We start from the raw sequence: 21,371 nt of genomic DNA, 5'->3' as shown, positions 1-21,371 counted from the left end.
TCCAGCGGATCCCACCACGCCGGAGCCCCACTCTGAGCTGAAAGTAGACGCGGTTGTACCACTCCCAGCTCTGTGTCAGAGCCACCTACCGCTCCCGCTCTGCACGAGTAGGTGGGCCCAGGATCACCTCCACAATCTACACCACATGCTCCAGCAGAAGACAGCTCTCTGAAAGAAAAAGGTGGCTCACATCTACGGATCAAAAACCAGACAACAATGAGGACTCACCAGAGCTGACGGGGGGACCGGAGTACACCTTCGGCCACTCTTTCGTACCTTGCTCGAAGGTGCAGTCCCAGCCCATCTGAAGGGGCCAAATGCGCAACATGGTGAAGTCCTCCACGAGGTCACGCATGCTCATATTTTTAGCCACCCTTCGGAGAAGGGCCAGCCGCGAAGCAAACTGGTCGTTCGTGATCCTCGTCTCCGGCTCTGGGAAATACTTGTTACCTCAGTTTGTGGAGCGAAGGGGGGATGCGAGGCCAACATTGTAGTAAAACCATCACTGTAACTAGCTGGTATACCATCGATTGTAAATAGCTTTCACCAGGAAGGCATCACGGTACTGATTCCATATCTGGAAGTTAACACTGTTGAAGCTGAGGGGCCTCTTCATCCCATAGCCCTTGATCATCTTCGGCTGGCAGCTGGCAAAGTGGAAGGCCGCAAAGAAATCTGTCCTCCCTTCGCCCTCTTCGCTCACATGACCCCCTCGAAGAAAGCCTCGAACACCACGACCTCATGGGCTAGAGGCTCTGGGACCTCCTCATGCAGTGGAGACCGAGCGACAACTCTAGAGGGAATCTTCCCCTCCCTAACCATCCAGTCAAGCTCTGCGTCATCGAAGGAAGACACCCCCAGCACGGTGGTTTGCTGGGGATTACTTCTGCTGGCGCGGCAGAGCTCCACCCCTGGCGGCGGCCCCATCAACAACAGGGGAACCGGCACCATCGGAGGGCCCCCCACCATGGCCGCACCGGCGGCTTCGCTCACCACCTGAGTTCCAGCTCCACCCAGGGCACTCAAGCTAGCCATACAAATCACAGGAGTATGGCGGAAGGTGCTGGACAAGAAAAAAGAAAGAAGAGCAGCAATCGATGGACGCACATGCAAAGCAACAACAACTAGAAGTAAAGGGCAGACGAGAACGAGGCGCAAGCGAGAAGGCCACTCAGGGTAATCCCTCTCCTTGTAAAGATAAAGGAGAGATTATCTCCCCTAAAAAAATGCACGCACGCCTTGTCCCTTCACCTACTAGGACACGATCATGGGGGAGCAGAACCGCCCCCCACGACCCCCCAACTAGAAGGTGCCATGCATCCCACATCCGCTTGACAAGGCATGATCATGCCTTTTTCATATGATGCATTCAATGCCCCTTGTTACCAACATCATCAAACGGACAGTTCAGATCAAGTGGATCTAAACTTCCAAGGCAAGCCAAGAGATACTAGGGACGTTGAGCCATCAAACAATAAAGCCAGAGACCGCCGGAGGCCCTGCTCTCAAAGAATCGCGGTCCCGACCGCTCCACTAGCCGCCTTCACTAGAGGCTACGGTTGGGGTTGTTGTTAAGGACCCCTGATGGCCCATTGGCTCAGCTAGCTCATGCTCATGGACCCACTCCTCCCGAAGGCTACTTTCGGACTTTCGGGCTTCGAAGTAACCATCTCCCGGAGCCATGTCTCCCGAAGCCTCCATCTCCTGAAGCCATGCCTCCCGAAGCCTCCATCTCCCCGAGCCATACCTACCGAAGCCTTCATTGCCATGCCTCCCGAAGCCTCCACCTCCCAAAGCCATGCCACCTGGAGCCCCCATCACCGGGGCTCAGGTACGCTTCTCAAAGGCTACAGGGTGAGTCATCAAGCCTCAAGAAAGATCAGCCAGAAGGGTAACACTGGTCATCCTTTGCAAGTAAGGAAATGACCGACATTAAGTACCTAGGCTAATGGACGCCGTCCTGACACCCCAGTACAATGGAGGTTATCTTGACACCCCTAACAGCACGGCACCGTGCCGCAATTGGTGACCGACTCACCTCTCAGGGTACAGGCACCACGATAGTTACCATGGTAGATATTTATCTTCCATGTAGGGTAAAAACTAGTTATCCAGGATAAGGCCATGTAACTTGGCTGGGTCCTGGATATTTTGCACATAGCGATAATTTGTACGCTAAGCTACGTACAACACTATAAATAGGAGGCCATGGTAGTCTAGGAGAGGAGAGGGCAACACATAGGATACAAAGGTGCACAAACACAAAGTCATGCTATGATACTCCCCCTAGACTGATCCATTTTTTCTACTATCAATACATTTGTAGTCTTCCTTCCTCTCAAACTTTGTCTCCAAGAAATTTGTCTCCAAGCTTGAGTCTCCTCCTTAGAAGAAACTCTCGGCGTACTTGCTGGGGCAAGACGATCTCTTACTCCAACAGCACCAATGTACGAACCCTCAACTCTTTAGAATACGCCCAACACACACCTGTAGATGATCGTCGCGAGACCATAAGTGACGATTGCCAATTCCCCAATTTCCAGCGGAACGACAACTTGACCTTGGATTGCAGAATGATAAATAATGATTGCCTAATTCTCTCTCAGCTATCCTCGCATGAACGCTGGTATGAAAGAACAAGCAATAGCTATGTTTCAATCTTATGCATAAGGTGGTCTACCCTCTACGGGTTGTGGACTCTACTATATATACTACCGAGGACTATGGAAACCAAAATGGACTCGTTACAACATAAAAAAGGAAACCTAAGCTGGCACCGATGTATTATATTGACGACTGAGGCCAACTCGATACGAATTTGGCAATGGGGCTGGATCCGTTGGAAAGGTTATCAAATAAGTTTCCATAGGGTATTTACACAGCCCAATCCGACTTTTTATGAGAGACTTATGGTACTTTTAATCGATGTCTGTTTGGCTGCAATCAACCGAGTCCGAGTCGGCTTCAATCTTTCCTATTTTGCTGCTCCTTGATTGATTCTGTGTAGAACTTGAAATGAAAGTCTACAATGCCTTAGAAAGTCCATGTACCTAAGCATATGACCTTTAGACACCTTGTGATAACCTTTTCTCCCACGCATCCCTCAACTCTTCTTTGTCTATGTGCCAACAAACAATGTAGCTCTTCTTCCTCTTGTGCATTGTATTGATCCAAATACCTAAGCACTAGTAAATTACAAGATTGGGGTAGTATAAAATTCTCCTTAAAATTAATGATATGGTCATTAAGAAATAAGTTCACCTGATCTTGTATTTTCTTGGCACGTGCTCTTGGCAACTCGATGTGTATATCTTGATCATTAGGTGGTGGTGAAGGATGTGTCATAAGGTTGTCCTCATCATGTGGCTTCTTTGCATCTGAGTTCATGCACACACCGGAGACAGGGTGCTCCAAGATGATGCAGAGGTATGTAAATACATATTGATGTGCACTTCTCAGTTTCTATACGTGTTATGTAGGATTGATTTCTTCAATTCTTCTAATGCCATTCAAAAATAACTTATCAATGATGAACTGATAAGTTCAAAAGGCAAGTTTTATGAGTCATCATATAAAGCGCAATCTTCAATGAACACTCTGGACTTACCAAGTTTAACAACTTTAGGTAGCAAGAGTGGTTAAACAACTTATTTGTTCAAGAGTGGTTAAACAACTTATTTGTTCCCTTGCGTGAATGTTTCAAGTGAACCTTGAGATTTCTGAGTTAGAGAGTTTAAGTTTTGTCCCAACAAACCAAGAAACACTAATTTGTTAATGACATCTTAACTGTGTATGTATATATGTAATTTACAAATGAAATGTGTCGAGCTACAAAGATCTATGATGAATTGTGTATATACAAGTTCATGTGTATATGTGTTGTTTTCTGGATATGCTATTGTCGATAATAACTAGATTTGGGGGGAGGGGTGTTATCACTACCGGTTGGTTCATGGAATTAACCAGCAGTGATAATCCAACTATCACTGTCAGTTAATTACGTGAACTAGCAATGATTATTGGGTTATTACTTGATGATGGGTAGTGTAAAACGGGATATCCAGATACCCTAGGGTTTCCTACATTCTTGGCATATATCTCTATCCCTGGGGAGGGAATCCCTGGAAGCATGGAAACTATCTGTAGATGCTCAGGATATCTCGTAAACAGGAAAGTTTATTTTCAAGAGTGAGAGGGAAAGGCTTTAGAAGCCGTATGTGCCCCCTATATATGTGGAGCCAGGGGACCCTGCGGAGGACTAGTCCATACAAGCCCATTGAAGCCATTCAAGTTTACAGGAGCTCCAAACCCTTTAGCCTTTTGTACTCTAGATTTGTATTAGCAATTCTCCCTGACCACACAACAGAGCCCTTCAACTAGGTTTAGATCCATCTAGACTAAGCCAAGAACTCCCTTGTAAGCAGTCTCATAGATCAATATGGGACCTACATGACGTAGGGCTATTTTTCTAAGATAGGCCTGAACCTGTATAAAAAACTATGTGGTCTTGTACGATTCGTCTACTGGAAGCATCCCCTACTCTTTCTACAAGTTCGTGAGATCGGGCTAACCAATCATCGACAGTTGACACCATTCATGATGATCATGACAAAAGGCATCAAAATTTCTAAACACAACATGCCATCGGCTTCACCCAAGCCTGTACTGAGAACCAGCTTCTAGCACGAGGGTTCCAACAACAACTTTACCCCTTTGACCAATGACAAGCTGGCAATTGACCGGGTCGATCCTAATGGAGATCTTACTAGAGACGACTCCAGCGATGAGATAAGTCACTTTATGGATCAATACACCAAGGATTATGGCCTCGAGTTCAAACCACTGGATTGCCAAGATGATCACGAGAGCGACGTACACCGCAAGTTCGGATCCTCCACCGTAGCTTCCGACAACATGGATTATCAAAGTATCTATCTGAAGAACCCCTCCGATGATAAATCCATGATGGATCTAGACTCCTACACCAGTGGAGATTACCCTCGAGAAGTCTTTACCATTGGATATGGGGATGTCAGTTTAGTCGATCATGATGATAACGATCCCGCACACACGGGGGCACCCACCGCTCTAGTTGTGGGAGAAAATTGCCAACCTTCACAGATGACAACCCCCCAGTTCCAAATCCTAACAGATTTTGAGATCTAACGTCTCTTGATCATCAGCAAGGAGCTCAGCGATCCAGATATGCAATGGCATAAAGGCTCCCTATGAAGGAGGCCCTCCAGCGACCGCCCACTGCAGATTTGACTACCCCAGAGGCAAGGGCTGGATTGACTCGATCACTAGCCTGACCAAGGAAGCTATCCTTCAGGCCAAGAACTCTCATATAGCTATGGTTGCGAATAGCTCTAATTGGGGGAAGTGACGCGTTGACCCTTCCCATGGTGACTTATATTTAGAGAGAGACAATGCCTGGAATAAGACAGCCCGAGAGATAACCAAGCGCCTAGCTACCGCAAGACCTCGCCGATCAGATACCATCCCATCAAGATCTATGCGAAGTCATCGATCGACGGAGACACTCAAAAACCCCTAAGGACGAATCGAGTGCTCCTCAGTGGTCTAATTGGAGGATGTCCCAGCGTCCCTCGAGTGGGAGATGGGGCCAATCTCCTACCCCCGTAGGTAGCACGCCTGCCAGGCCTTCTCTCCAGATCTATGGAAGGTAAACTGGCCAGCTCGGTTCCAGCCTAGGTCAATCAAGAAGTACATCCTATCACTTGGCATCTACCAGCATGAAAAGGTGATGGAAAATTACCTCCCACAGCCCTTGAAGGAGCAGCTAGGATCTAGCTAACCAACCTACTGCCTGGGATAATCTACTCGTGGGAGCTGCTCTGCAATTTTATCTGAGCCAACTTCTAGGGTACCTATGTTCACCCCGACACGAAAAATGGTCTCTTCCGTTGTAAACAGACAAAGAAGGAAACCTTGCACGAGTTCATTCATCGCTTCAGCAACACCAGGAACACCATCCCCAAGATAAACGACTATGATGTCATCCAAGCATTTACTTGAGGGGTTAGGAGCCAACGATGCATCGAAGACATCACCGGGAAGGAGCCCAAGATGGTCAAGGAACTCATGTAGATCGTCGATAAGGCGGCCAACGTACAAGACATGCTCCTGTTCGGCAAAGAGAGGGACTAGGGCATCAGATGCCCTCAGCCAGGACTTGGCGACAACGCGGCAAAGAGCAAGTACAAGAAGAGCTCCAAGGGAGATAAGGGCAAGAAAAAAATGCTCTAGCTCATACCAGGGAAAGAACTACAAGCTGGGCATTGGTGAAGTCCATGGCAAGCCCTGATGCGTTCTCCACCAGACCGATGGCCACAACCTCCACTTGTGCTGCATCTGGTAGAAACTAGTCAGAGCTGAGATCGACAAGGCTAAGGGAAACAAGACCAGATCACAACCAAGAGTATAGGCTCTAGCTCCAGCAACAGCGAGGATGACTTAGACCCAATGTCCTACTCGTTGGAGGAGAGGACCATCGACCACATATTACGAGTCCAAGCGACAATACAAGACGGTGGCCTGAGAAGTCTTAGTGGATGTCCCTAAGGATTGTCAAGCCATCAAGTAGTCGAACTTCAAAAGCTCCTTCAGCCAGGACGACTGCCCAGAAAACGTAGCACAGCCTGGCTGCTTCCCAAAAGTGGTCGAGCCTACGATGAATAACTACAAGGTTTTCCGAGTGCTTATCGATGGAGGAAGTTCTCTGAGCTAGGGGACCCTATGGAGAACAAGTCCATACAAGCCCATTGAAGCCATTCAAGTTTCCAGGAGCTTCAAACCCTTGAGCCTTCAGTACTCTAGATCTGTATTAGCAACTCTCCCTGACTACACACAAAGGAGCCCTTCGACTAGGTTTAGATCTATTTAGGCTGGCCAAGAACTCCTTTGTAAATAATCATAGAGTTCAATATAAGACCAACAGGCTGTAGGGCTATTAACCTAAGGGAGGCTTAAACCTATATAAAACTTTGTGTGCATTGTGCGATCCGTCTGCTGGAAGCATCCTGTACTCTTTCTACAAGTTCTTGAGATCGACAGTTCACCAATCGTCGACATCACTGTCGGTTCTGGATTATCATTGCTGCTTAATCACTGCCAGTTAAAACCCTACAGTAATGTAGTTTTTGAACCGGCAATGATTACCTTTTCTGTAGTAGTGACTATTGCCAGTTTAAAAAAGTCCGCCATTATGAATTGCACTAACTTGATTCCACTACAAATCTTAGCAACGTTTCCAAGCAGTATTGCAGCATGCTAAACCTACAACCCTAAGTCCCCAACCAATATCTCCACCATGCTTGCAGAAATCTAAAATCTAAAACTCAAGGCCAACTTTCAATATCTCTCACAATTAGATCACAAATTGTCACTCAACTGTGCTAAAACTAATGAAGGTACAAATCTTTACCATTCCAAGAACCTCAGTATGTAGCCATCCGATCAGCGAAATGATCATTGCACCTGTCCCAGGCGGGCAGAAGCAACCTGGCCTCCACGCCTCTGCGTGACCATCGATCCGTCTGCAACCAGTCCAGCAACGGCACCCAAACCTACAACCACCAAAGTCATACACTCACCATTCTTAGTTTCCCACCACTTGCACCACCCCAACCACATTGCCCCTACAACCCAGAGATCCCCTCACCAGAAGCAAAAACCTATCGACCCTTCCCCACCCTCGCCACGGGGGAGGGGAGGGAGACAACCTATTCACCTTTGGGGCCAATGCAACAGCCTTCCGTGTTGTTGTCTCGACAAACCCTCGGCTCATCCTCGAGATATCGATGGTGATGGTGGCCATCCAAATAGGAACATTGGCGGTGGGCGATCTGCGGTGGAAATGTCAAGGTGTAGAGCTCGATAGGGACAAGTGGTCGTGGGAGAAACAGAAGGGGCCGGCGGCGAAATCAAGGGGCATTGGTGCAAGGAGGGGTGGTGCTGACAAAGGACGGCATTGGCAGTGTCGTCCTTTGCCAGAAAAGAATCCTCTACAGTTGTAGTTGAAAATTTACAAAAACCACGGTATTGTGCAACAGCCTTTGGACCATTGGATCAGAAAACATAGGCTCACGATGCAAGGTAGATGCATGAGCAAGGCTCAAGTACTGTAGCATTGGTTTTTGGTACTATAGAACATGGAACACTGTAGCTTCTCTGCATTGTTACCTCCATGCAGAGGATCCGTTTTCGCATGGTTGCTTTTTTTCTTTAGGGCCTGGTAACCTTGCTATTGTTGCCGGTGGTGATGGGTTTGGCAAAGAACTTTCTTGTTTTTTGAAGAGCAAACTTTTAAGGAACAGAAATTGTGCATTTGTAACGCAAAACCGTGTATTTTAGAATTCTTTGCACAAACTACAACAACTAAGACCAAAGAATTCTTAAGACAAAACCCACATTTTTTCCAACACCTCCTCACTTGAATGCTGTAGTCCTAGTCAACGGTACTGTCCCTTAGCTGGATAATGTGGACATTAAAATCATGAACATCATATCTGGGTTGGGTAGGTTGGTTTAGATTAGGTATTAAGGTTTAGAGAAATGTGAATTTTTCTGGATGAGATTCTTAAAGTGTCCCGGTAAGAGATCTCACAAGTTCTCCATAAGTCAGTTTTGATCGATTTAGTCATATAAATTTTGTTCATCTGATGTGAGTAGGTGTATATTACTCTATTTGTTTGTTTTTTCTCTGTTGTGTGGCACTTAGGGAGCATGTTGTTCAACATTTTGTGCAAAGAATTATAAAATACATAGTTTCGCGCTACATAATCCAAGTACTTGTGGTTTTCTGCAATAAATAAATTCTGAAATGTGCGGTTTCAAGTTACAGGAGCATAAGTACCTAGTGTTTCTTGAATCTGCTCTTTTAAAAAAATTTCTTAAAATAGTTTTAAAATAAGCTCCTCTTATCTTCTTTTTAATTAAATCTTCTGCCACGCCATTAGTAGCAATGTCATATCCTTGCCACACCATTGCTTTGTCCTGACGCAATAGTGCTCTCCTGCATAGAAGAGGCGATGGCGAGAAGGACTCTGATTTGAAAATAAGGCACAAGGAAGATTTACTTTTAAGTTTTTTCTAAAAGAGTTTCATAATAAGAAAAACTTGTCGTTGCAAACTTGAAAGGAGTTCTATGATCAATGCTACTTGAATTGACATTACTATAGAAAATGTCATCACCACCGATTCAAAAACTGCATTATTGCCGGTTACAGAACTGGTAGTGATTGTACATATCACTTTTGGTTCACATAACAAACAAGCAGTGATACAAACTATCACTATCAGTTCTACCGATTTGTATACTTATCACTGCCGGTTACAACTACGAACCGGTAGTGATACTCAATTCAGGAAAAAAATAAAAATTTAAGCAATTAGGCAATAATTTAACCAAGTTTTACATTACTAATCTCTATAATATTAACTGACCTATATCCATTAATTGACTATATACTCAATCCGGCGTGATGGTTCACACTAATATACAATTAACTGAGTATATCCATTACTGTTCACCGAAAACAAAAGTCATGCACAGTCGCGTCCATAAAACCCTAAACGCGACTACCAGCCGTCGACCACAACGACAAAGGAGTAGTCTTCGTTGTCATCATCGTCGTCATCGTCGTCATCGTCATCGTCATCCTCGTCCTTGGCGTCATCGTCGTCGGCTTCGCTACCATCATCGCCGGCCTCCTCCTCCTCCCAGGCCTCCTCCTCCTTTTCCTCCTCCTCCTCCCCCTCATTCGAGCTCGATAGGGACTTCTTCGCCTATAGCTCATCGACGAAGAAGTCCCACACCTCGTCTCCACCTCATCTGATGACTACGCTGGCGAGGCCTCCTCCTCGTCCCCGGATGACAACACGGGTGTGGGAGGCATGGCTAGAGAAAGCAGCAATGGAGACGGCAGTGGAGTTGGTAGCGGCGGATCCATCACACAGCGGCGGCAATGGAGTGGGAGAGGGTGAGAGCGAGAGCGAGAGAGCAATCGAGTGTGAAATATTTAAAGGCACTCAGGAGAAGCTGAGTAGACGGGCGTGTGAAGACATACGGATTTTTGGATATCACTGCCGGTTCTTAAATACAACCTGTAGTAATAATAGCTATCACTTTCGGTTATTAAAGCACATCTTTTGATGAACTAATATCATTACCGGTTTTAGCGAAGAACTGGTAGTGATAATTTAAATAGCACTGCGGTTCATGTAATGAACGGACAGCGATAATCACTATCACTGCCCATAATTAAAGCATGTCTTTTGATGAACTAATATCATTGCCGGTTCTAGCGAAGAACCGATAGTGATAATTTAAATAGCACTGCCGGTTCGTGTAATGAACCGATAGCGATAATCACTATCACTACCGATTTTTGCTAGCTCGACTTTTTATGTGCGGTGGAGCTTATGAACCAACAGTGATATAGTTATTATTGAACCGGCAGTGAAAGGGAGGCAGGGATGACTTTTTTCTATAGTAGTGTGAGTGGAAGATGGAGGACTTTTCTTAGAAATGGATCATTAGATTTGCAATGGGTTCTCTAAGTAATAGAAAGGAGCCTGATTTGGACAAGGTGATAACTCATGTTAGAATTATCTTAGAAATTTTGTTTTCTCTCATCCGAAGGAATTTTAGATAACTTGCCACTCTCCTTAACCGAATGTCAGGATAACCCACCTCCACAATCTCAACCAGAAGCGGACCCATCGTTATAGGAGTGGGGGCACGGGTCCTGTAGGAGGATTAACTCCTGTCGCAGGGATCCCGAGAGACCCCTTTTTAGAGATTCGACCAGGGGGATGATCCTGAATAAGTTCGTCGGAGAAATAAATGGAAGTGGAAGTAAATGCAACGGTCGGTGGTGGGGGATGATCGACCTAGTGCAAAGGGAAGTAAATGCACCGAAGTTTAGACAGGTTCGGGCCGCACGGGGGCGTAATACCCTACTCCTGTATGGATGCAATAACTGTCCTGAAGGAGATCCCTCAAGGATGTAGCTGGTTACAAGAATATTGTGTCTAACTAAGAGCTTGAGGCTCCTTGTTCTTGGGCCGGGACTATGATTCGGCTCTTGGTGCTTCTGTGCTCGATGCTTACGGTCTCTTCTTCGTGGATTCTTTCTTTGTCTGTCTTCGGTTCCTCCTCTGTTCTCTTCTGTGTGCCGACCCTTTTATGCCCTCACCGGCTGCGACATGCCCCGAACAGGAAGGAGGGGGCACAAGTTCCAAGACGCCATGACTGAGAAAGGCGTCATCATTTCTTCTGGGTGAAGTGACCGGGGGGTGAAAAACGCGGCGCACGCCCGGTCACATATCACCATAAACGCCCTGGCAATGGACGCCGTAGAGAGGGCCCACTGGGCAGCCACAGAGCAACCCGGCGTGCCCGTCCTGTCTTGTTCCTCTGCCACAGCAGGGTGGCGGACGGAACGCCTTGATCCTGGCGATGTTATCCCGAGACACACCGGATGATACGGGACGGGACCCGTGCAATTAATGGCCCCACGCCTCTCTGCCAAAGCATGGTAGGGACTGACACTGCGGCGGGAGCAGTTGGGGATGTCAGGCCGCGCACGCCCATTGAATGCGGCCTCGGACCTCTGACTGGTTGACACCTCATTGGCGGGCCCCTCGGGGGCCCTTCTGGGTCGTCAGGGCACCGAGTGCTCGGGGGTACTGTTCACCTCCCCGAGCACTCTCTCCCGAGAATGCGTATCCTTGCCCTCGGGGCACCGGGTGCTCGGGGGCACTGGTTAACTCCCCGAGGACTCTCTCCCGAGCACTCGCGCATGAACCTTTCGGGGAACCGAGAGCCCGGGGGCTGTCACGCGCAGCCCCGAGCACTCTCTCCCGAGCATTCGTGCATGAACCTTTCGGGGAACCGAGAGCCCGGGGGCTGCCACGCGCAGCCCCGAGCACTCTCTCCCGAGCATTCTCACACTGGCTCTCGGGGAACCGTGCGCTTGGGGACTGCTACGCGCAGTCCCCGAGCACTCTCTCCCGGAACTTAGCCCTTCTGATCGTCGGGGGACTAGGGTGCTCGGGGGTGACCGGGCACCTCCCCGAGCACTTTCTTCCCGGCATTTAGACTCTGCGGGTCATCGGGAAACTGGGGTGCTCGGGAACCAGAGACTGTGGCCCCGAGCATCTTCTCCCGGAACTTAGACTTTCCTCACCTCGCAGGAGGGACCTCGCGGGGTGGTGACACGTGGCGGACGGCTGGCCTGGCCTCGGGACTCAGGGACCCCCGGTTCCTGATACACCGATAAGTCCCTACTCATTTTTGTTGATTTAGTGGATTGTAGACGTTTTTACTATAGGTCTAGTGTTACTGTAGCTAGCAGGCCTCCACTCGATTTCTGGACTAGGTCCGTCTTCTCAACTACACATAAACCCTAAACCCGTGTGGGTACAATATCTTGAAACTCACTTAGGGGAGTGGCGCACTCCCAAAAACATAACAACAAATACTAACTATTGTAAACCAATAGCAATAATACTATTTCCTTCCCTCTACCATCAACACCCTAGGCAGCCATAGTGGCACTAGAGCCGTACACTTAGTCTCCTCCGCACCCAGGAACCTCCAACATACATTACTAGTGCAGAGAATGATTGACTTTTAAATAGGGCATGCTTAGAATGGATCAATCGTGGCCCGCCCCCAAGAACTAAGTTGCCAATCCATCCACATGGATTGGGCTAGGATTGAATACATCCAAACAAGACCACAGTGGGAAGAGCAGAGACCTCAATTCTTTTATACCCAAATCAGTGATCCATCGAATCGTCTCTAAGCTAAAGCATACATTCACACAATCACTGATGATATAAAAGCTTTTATTGGAAAGACAAATTGAGGATTGTGTTTCTTCTATGCTGCTCAATCATTAAAACATCAAATTTCTTCGTATAGAGTTGTATAGCCTGGTGGTAGAGTTATTCCTAACTTATGAGAAGTCTCGGGATCGAATCCTACTTCATATTCATATGATATGACATATTTAATAGAGTTTGTTGCCTTCTTAAGGCATGAGCGGTAGTAGTCCTATTTCCTTTTTTTAATTGATACTCATTAGCCATAACAATGCCTTTTCATCATACTTTTGGAATTATGTTTTGATTTTCTTGGCAACAAAATGTTTTATCACACAATGACATTTGAAAATATGTTTTTGATTTTCAATGAACTCTTATTCAAACGTTTATTTTGAAGAGAGCTCGCTTGTGGTTCCATAGAACTTCTTCAACATGACTGCTCGTCAGGTTGAGCAGTCATAACTCAGAAAATAAATCACACGACATGATAGTGTGTGTTTTACTTTTACATTTACGACAGTCTCTTGCTTTCCTGGGCATTATAACTAACAAAAAAGCATTTCGATACCACGTTCATAGGCCCACAGAAACAGGAAACTGCCTACCTGCATTACCATATCCTTGGCACATGAAAAGGCCTAGGACTCACCTTATCCGAACTGCATAGAACAGCCAGAATCAAACTTAGAGGAAATGATGTTTCAAGCCTCCATGCACCTGTCCATAGCTTGCTCATCCACTTCGTCATCCACCAATAATGCCTAACTTCCTCAACAGAATCCCATCACCCCCCCCCCCCCCAAAAAAAACAATTTTTACCATGGATGAGAGAGAGGAAAAAGAAAAGAGAGAAAAAGAGAAGTAGAGAACGAGGAGAAAAATGAAGAGAAATAAGAGAGAGAAGTGGATGAGCCTCCTACATGTCTCTACTGTATCCGCTACTGCAAACACTCTTCGGCAAAGGACCTTGATAAAGTCGCTTCCCCTTTGAAGAAGCTCTCGGCAGGCAACGATGGCACCAACATGATAATGACGATCCTGTGAATATAGTATTTTTGCCATCTATCTATTAACAAAGCTGCTATTCATAGCGTCAGTCTAATATCTGATGCAACCTGGAAGCGGTCCTGACTAAACTAGATAGTGGTGCTGTTTGGTTCGTAATGTAAACGCAAATGGAATCAGATTGTGGCGTTTTGCTGGCATAATGGGTGATTACCATCTTTTTTTGGTTGCGCTCGGTAACGCTATTAGATACATGCTTTGTTTGATTTTGTAAAAAAAGAAACAAAACTGGGATACAAAACTGTTGAACAAGATCCAGATTTGAAAGGAAGCACGGATCAAATGTCGAGAGAAACTAAAATGTTAATTATGGAGAAAATCAATCTGTACATACATGATGAAACACCAAAAATAATCCCCAATCTCTGTAGCTTAGCAACATCCAGCGACAACAAGATCAAAGAACACAAATCCAAGCAAAGCTAGAGGAAACAAGGAGACCCACAACGCAGACAAAGAGGGCCTTGCCGTTACTACAAATGGCACCATCGTCCGCTTCTCCCCGTGCTCTCATTGGTCTTCTCCTCAGATCTAGGGATGGTGGGAAGAGGATTTGCTCAGAGACAAATGGGTGAGGAAGCAAATGAAGAGGCTCACTGGCACAGAGGCGGCGAGTTGATCCCCGAGCACGGACATATGAAGTTGCTCCCGCTGCCGCGCGGGCAAAGGCAAAATCATTGCACCGTATCGATCCGAGAAGACGATATATCCATATCTGATTACAATAGGGTGAAAGCGGTATCAGCTTTGTAAAGGCATGAACCATATCTGATTACAATAGGGTGATCCAATTACAAGAGGGCCAAAACAAACAGCATACAGCAGGATGTGTTATCCTCTGTAATCAAGTCACTTACAATCACATGAACCAAACACTATTTTCATGTATTTGCCAAGTAACTAACAAGTAGTTACAGTTGTTTCATAAGCAACCTTTTGTGCAGATGAAACAACCCTCCATTTGCTTAGATTTGCAAAATGGGAAACTATCACATATATTTGCTATGCCGCCCACATTTATCACACCGACATGATAAAAAAAAAAAGTAGATGTCGGCCCACACGCTGAGGAAACACAACCAGAAGTACTAAAGTAGATGAACTATGACATTAAGACAACAGAGATCCTAATCATTGATGTAGTGTGCTATAAGGAACTTCCTTTTGCTAGCTTGATCCTCATGCAAATCCACAACATCTTTCACCTTCTCAACTAGTTCCTCCAGACCAGCAACTCCAAAGCTCTCATAGTCAATAGTCTTCTTGTACCGTTGCTCGTATAAACTCTCGAAATTACTAAGCAGAACAGGGCAGGAGTAGCAAACAAGAAGCTCCTGAATCTCCCTTCTGACACTGTCTAGATGGTCATCGAACACATATGCTCCATCTATGTCTGGGTTATTCAGTTCATCCTCTGACAAATCATCTGATGAGCTGCCCAACTGCTGACATGTTCCTATAGCACTTTCCTCGAGAGCAGAACTTCCTCTCTTTTCCTTCTTCAAAATGATTGGTGTACTCGGAAAATTATTCAGGTTTTTATCACCAGAATTACGAAGGCAAATCATCTTTCTCTGACCCTTCCCTATGACAACAAAAGTGTCAGCCAGCTTTTCGAAAAGATGAACTAGTTTAACAGCTCCATATTCTGATACATAGAGGTGCCTTCCGAAGAGCTTTAGATACTCTGAAGGAATACGAACAAGTGGGACACATCCACCAGATAACTCAAACAGACGTATTAGTTGACCCTTCAAGCCTTGAAGATCACCAGGACGGACCCACCATGACTGTTCATCAGTCAAACCTTGGTCAGTCTCAGGACTTTCATTCAAACCACATGATAAATTATGAGTCCTTGATGACGTGCCACAACTCCCATCTGCAACTATATAAAAAGCTTTGCTTGGTTCCTTAGTAGGCTGGAAAGAGTTGTAGCAATACATCTGGTTGACCGTAGATCTGCCACCATATTCATTCCTCGAAGTTCCTGTATACACAATGGCCTCCTCTTCATTGTGTGTGTCAGGGAACTGCCCCACATTCCGACTGTTGACATAGCATGAAGGATCAGCAACACGACGCCCTAAAGACCTAGGAGCCACTATACCTTCGCCACGGGCAAGACTGGGCCAGTCCCACACGAAACTTCCAGCACTGCTCAAGGCCGATGAGACGGTAACCGAAGACGGAATGACAAGGACAATAGTGTATCTGCGTTGACCAAGTATATGCAATGCAGGAGCAAAGTCCACATCACCGGATATAAGCATAATGGATGATGGTGGGCGATTGTCAAGTGCAAAGAGGAACATATCAACCAATATAGCCTTATCAGCAGCATCTTTCCGTCCATTAGGAACATCAACAAGTTTGACTCCAGTTCTCTGACAACCCTCTCTGAGTCTCCTTGGGAAGGCATTGAAATCCCCATAAGCAGAGAGCAATGTCACAGCACCCTTAACAACAGGATGCTGGCGTAAAGCCATTCGGACATTTCCAGCAACGTCTTCTGGCCGTACATCACTTGGAACAGGGCAGTTCTCAATGTCCCAGAATATAGCCACCGGACCAAGAACAGCATTTGCCTGGCCATTTGTTTGAGAATGCTCCATATTTGAACCAAGATTCATCATCCTGCTTGTATCTGGTTCTGACACCATAGCTTTTGGTGAGGGTGAAGCGACACGACTAGCGATTGCTTTATCTTCAAAAGACATTATGCTACCTGCATAACAAAATGAAGAAAAAGGTTCAGAACATGCCAAGCTGGTACATTTATGTAAGTAAGAAAATATATGCAAGCATTCAGTGCCATTAATACAAAATAATATGAAGCATGAATGCAAACACCTTTCCTGTATAAGGATTATGTATCCAGGTACATCATGCAGAAGTAATCAACAGCATGTCTCAGCTGTTATCGTCATGATTCTCCTAGCTGTTCCTGTACAACCACCAAAAACGTTGCTTCATTCATCCGGCAAACTAAATACTATGAATCATGTCAGCTCAATAAGATAGTCAAATCTACTCTGCCATAATTTAGATATTATTTTCTGCTACAATTAAGAGGGACTATTTGGTGCCTACAGCTAAATAATGGCATCTGACCTGGCAGCATCGACATCTCTAATACATCTTCTGATGCATCCAGTTTTCTCACTCCCACCATTTGCACATGATATCACTTCATCACTAGGCAGTAGGCATAGTATGGATAAACCTTTCTTGCTCTTGAACAAAAAAAAAAAACAGTATAGGAGAAGGTTAGATGGGGAAGAGAATGCCTCTTCTATGTTATGGTTGCGTAGAGATTGGGGCATGATATGAGTACAAAAAATGTTGATCCACTAGTTCCGGAAAGGCATACATGCGTGACATAAGGGGGTAATGTGTTGATATCAAAGTTTTCATGAAAGTATCATAACAAGTCAACAATATCATCCAACAGCAACAAAATCCACCACTATCGAAACTATGCCATGAATAGTGGCAATTAGCTTATAAATTGCACGGGCCAATTTTAGTTTATGTTGGTTATTTCCTTTACCAGATTAAATTCCAATCTCCAATCTTGGTAATAATTTCTTCTATTGATGGAAAATTTAAAAGTATTTTCACAATTTTCAAGATCTTTGAATTTTCTGAGTTTCTTTTTTCCGGTATTTGCATGTGCACATTTCCGAATATGGGTGCTATAGTACAATTTGCGCTTTGTCCATCAAAGGATAATTCTCTATCAAATCCATATCGAAGGGTTTTAAAAAGTTGATCAGATAGTGATGCTATAAATAAGTGAAACACATTTACACCCCCGGACAGGATATGACGTTATGAACAAACAATATCCCATGCATAATAACATCAGCTTCCTACGTCTCCAAAGATAATAACTATGCTTAACCTGAACAGTGACATTCAGAATAAAACATTATTCATTTGAGTTGTCAATTGAAACATATTACTCCACAATCGTTTGTGGAAAATTGGTTGGTACCGAGAGGAGGGGACGAAACAACAAAAAATAAATTGGAAAATCATAAACGGATGTTATCTACCCAATCAGAAAGGATAAAAAAGGGAAGTAACACAACATATTGATCAGACACACTACCAAAGGATCTAGACTGATAAATAAACACCGACACCATATGAGGTAAAATTAAGCAAAATGTTGAGAGCCGTATGGAAACAAATGGTCATAAGAATAACTATGCAATGCACGATTTCATTAAGGAAATTTTAAAAAAAAATCAATAGGTCATCTAGTTCTGGATCAAGTTTACCTGCAATCAATCAATATCATATATTTCCTCATTTAAATTCAGTTAATGATAGGAAGTGAATTTGCAATGATAAAAAGGTACACCGACAATTACACTAATTGCACTAACTTCCAAAGAACTGAACTTTGTTAGTAGAAAAATCCGCTCATATTCCGGGATCAATTTCAGATAAGCACGAATGGTAGCAATCATAGAAAGTAACTCAGCTAACAAGCAACAATGGTAACCAAGTGCTGGTCTTGGCAAATCAGGATATCCATATTAAATGAGCTACTAATTCCACAAACATTATTTCCTCCAAGAAATAAGCGCAAGCATTAACTCTCTGAGCATAAAACTTTAAAGCATTATACACCTGTAGACACCATACTTCAATTTTACTTTCGCAACAGCAGCTCACAGGGTGACCAGGAGTGCACAACAGCCCTAAACCTCAATCCAACTCATGCGTACATAGCAGCAGAAGAATGCTTAACAAGGCAAAAATATGATCTACACAGACCATGATCCCAAAATTCTGTGTGCAACTGTTCACGCACATATTTGAACCATTCTTAGGACAGGCATGGCCAATTTCTCGAAGGTATCAAGATTCATGCTCTCACAGACATCAAAGATTCAATTGCAGCCATGTCTATAACAAATTATGCCTAGAAAATGACGGTACACATACACAAGATATCATCATCATGCGCAGAGCCGCAGACCAGACCTAAACAGAATACCCACGCCCATCTTGCCACAAGAAGTGCAGCTTCCTAAGCGCCAATACCACAAACACCTCTAACAAGATAAATCCCAGAGACGCAGGGGGGCAAGTGCCCTTGTCTAGTTGTATCCCACGGTAGACACGAGAGAATCAAAGAAGCCTGGGAGGTAACCTCCCTACGGATCACACCAGTAACGCCAAGCCAATTTGCAACTTACAGATTAACAATAATCCACCAAGGCACAACACGAGAACAGAAGGGGATCGGGAGATCCCCTTGCTCACAGCGCAAAATTAGGTCAGATTAAGAGCGAAACGAACCGATGCTTACCAAGAAAAGGAACACTAATCTGGACGGACGGATCTCAAGTACCGTGCAGCAGGAAGAGAAGGACACGCCTGGGGAGCTCCCGCCGGCGGGGTTCCAGGTCCCGGAGAGATCGAGGTCGGCGGCCAAACGGAGAGGATTTACTGCTGCGGCGGCGGAGGCAGGAGCGTATGTATCTGCCTATTTGGGGTGCGGCGGGAGGATCTTTGGGCCGGCCGATCGGTGGATCAACGTCGGTCGCCGGCGGGAGGAGGTCGGTTTCTCGAGGGAATGGCTGTGGGAACTGGGACGGGGAAGAGTAGGGTGGAGTGGAGGAGATTGGCGCGTGCCCGTGGTCCGTGGATGAGAGCAGGAGCCAAGGGAAGCAACGGTGCGCGCAGCAAGCTGGGCAGTGGATCTGAGTTTTTTTATATATATTTTTTCGATTAAATATTTAAATAAATAGGTTTCTCGTAAAAAAATTGCAAAACTAGACGTCTGCAGCTCCTGAAAGGGCTGTAGCCCTCTGAGAGGGTGATTAGGTCTGCAAACCGCTCCTTGAGAGAGCAGGTGTCCTAACCGCCCCCTCAGAGGGCAGAAGGGGGCTAACCTCCATCTCAGGGGGCGGGTAGTGCCTCGGAGGGCGGGTAGCAGCCTAGCCGTCCTCTAAGGGGGCGGTAATGGTATTTTTTTTCTGAAAATTACAAAATTTTGTGTATTTCATCAAAATTTAAAATAGAGCATTTAAAAAATTTGGAATTAAAAAGATTGAAGAGGAGTGAAAAAGGTAAACCGAGGAAGCGGGAATTTGGAGTAGGTTATGTAATTGTCGGAGAATAAAAAATCAGTAATTGTGAACAAATTGTATATGTGAAGCACTCGCAGCATATTACACGGGTATGAGGTGCGAACGACGACAAACATAATATTAAACATAGGGTGAAAATATTACATAAGACTGTAACCACGACGACATGACGAGAAAAAGATGGTTGCATGTACGGTTCGCACTAAGACGTACTTATTAGTGTGCCGCTCCTAATCATAACATGCCTTAGAGAGTGGAAGTATGTCGGGTTATATTAGATACTCTTTACTGAGTACATTTAGGATAATTTCCCTTTCGGAGGGCATCAGGACCTGCCGTCTTAGCACGGCGGGCTCTCTCCCGCTTCCTTGCCCTCTCAGCCTCCCGAGCCTGAGCCACGGTATGGTCGTGCGCCGCCTTCCTCATACGCTATTCTTCCTCCCGCTTTAGGCTAAGTTCCTCTTGCTGTTGCTCGTACTCCCGACGTGCGTAAGCTTCCCTTCTCCACCTTATGTTCACGTCGACCCACTGCTTTTGTTCCTCATTTTGCTCATTGTCGAGCCATTGAATAAAATCACAGAGCGGTGGAGGGGACTGAACAAATAGAACAAGATAAGTAGTTAGTAAAACAGGGTGCAAAATCGACAGAGATGTGGCTGATATCTGTTGCTATACCGGTGGATACTCATATGTTTCATGTTGAGGCTTGTCATATTCGTAGTTGGCACACATGAAGAAGCGCAGCCCATAGGTGTATGAGATGTCCTGCGACTCGCGGAACCTGCAAAGGTCACCACAGAAGCACATCGGTGGTTCGATACCTTGAGGGATGAAAATCCCCCAATGTTTCTTTGGTGGGTTTGGTGGAGCTGAGGAAGACATTGCACTTGAGAGGTCTGAGAAATGAGTGGTGCATCAACGTATGGAGGTTCGGCTATTTATGGTTGAGGGGGGGCAGGAGCATTGGATTCGCTCTTGAAGAAAGGAGTGAGTGCGAGGGCTCAGAGGGTGGCAGGAGCATTGGATTCCATCTTGAAGAATGGGAAAGTTATGTCATTGATGATAGACAGAGATTCTATATTTATTGGTACCTGTGTTGTCATTTATTGTATGGTAAAAACTGTCCGGTGTTGTCACTTCTTGTCTAAAGCCTGCGCAAGGAGACACGTGTTGTCATGTCATAGTTAAAGTTCAGTAGTGTGGTCACTTCGTGATTAAAGTTATACTCCCGACAAAGTAAGCGAGCTGTCACTTCGTGTATAAGTAGCTTTGTAAGATATACATTGGTGAGGACGATAGAATGTAGCATGTGGTCATGTCGGATTAAGAAATGTA

General features: G+C 45.4%; 1 protein-coding gene across 4 annotated transcripts; it reads right to left on the bottom strand.

Annotated features, from left to right (window-relative positions):
- Nucleotides 1-14,653: 14,653 nt before the first annotated feature.
- Nucleotides 14,654-19,631, bottom strand: LOC133905904 (uncharacterized). 4 transcript variants are annotated; one of them, XM_062347701.1, is made up of 4 exons: nucleotides 19,253-19,630; nucleotides 17,038-17,159; nucleotides 16,777-16,870; nucleotides 14,654-16,651 (listed from the first exon to the last, which is right to left on the bottom strand). In XM_062347701.1, exon 4 carries the CDS (start codon nucleotides 16,641-16,643, stop codon nucleotides 15,051-15,053), a length of 1,593 nt encoding a protein of 530 aa, XP_062203685.1. In that variant the 5' UTR covers nucleotides 16,644-16,651; nucleotides 16,777-16,870; nucleotides 17,038-17,159; nucleotides 19,253-19,630; the 3' UTR covers nucleotides 14,654-15,050. The 4 variants fall into 4 exon arrangements, with proteins under 4 accessions (XP_062203685.1, XP_062203684.1, XP_062203687.1 ...); XM_062347700.1 differs by having other exon boundaries at nucleotides 14,654-16,654; nucleotides 16,785-16,870; XM_062347703.1 differs by having other exon boundaries at nucleotides 14,654-16,654; nucleotides 16,785-16,870; nucleotides 19,295-19,630.
- Nucleotides 19,632-21,371: the final 1,740 nt, after the last annotated feature.

The sequence above is a fragment of the Phragmites australis genome, chromosome 23 (genome assembly GCF_958298935.1).
Source record: "Phragmites australis chromosome 23, lpPhrAust1.1, whole genome shotgun sequence".
NCBI lineage: Eukaryota > Viridiplantae > Streptophyta > Magnoliopsida > Poales > Poaceae > Phragmites > Phragmites australis.
The sequence above is the reverse complement of the archived record's forward strand: the minus strand, read 5'-3'. Positions and strand labels throughout refer to the sequence as shown.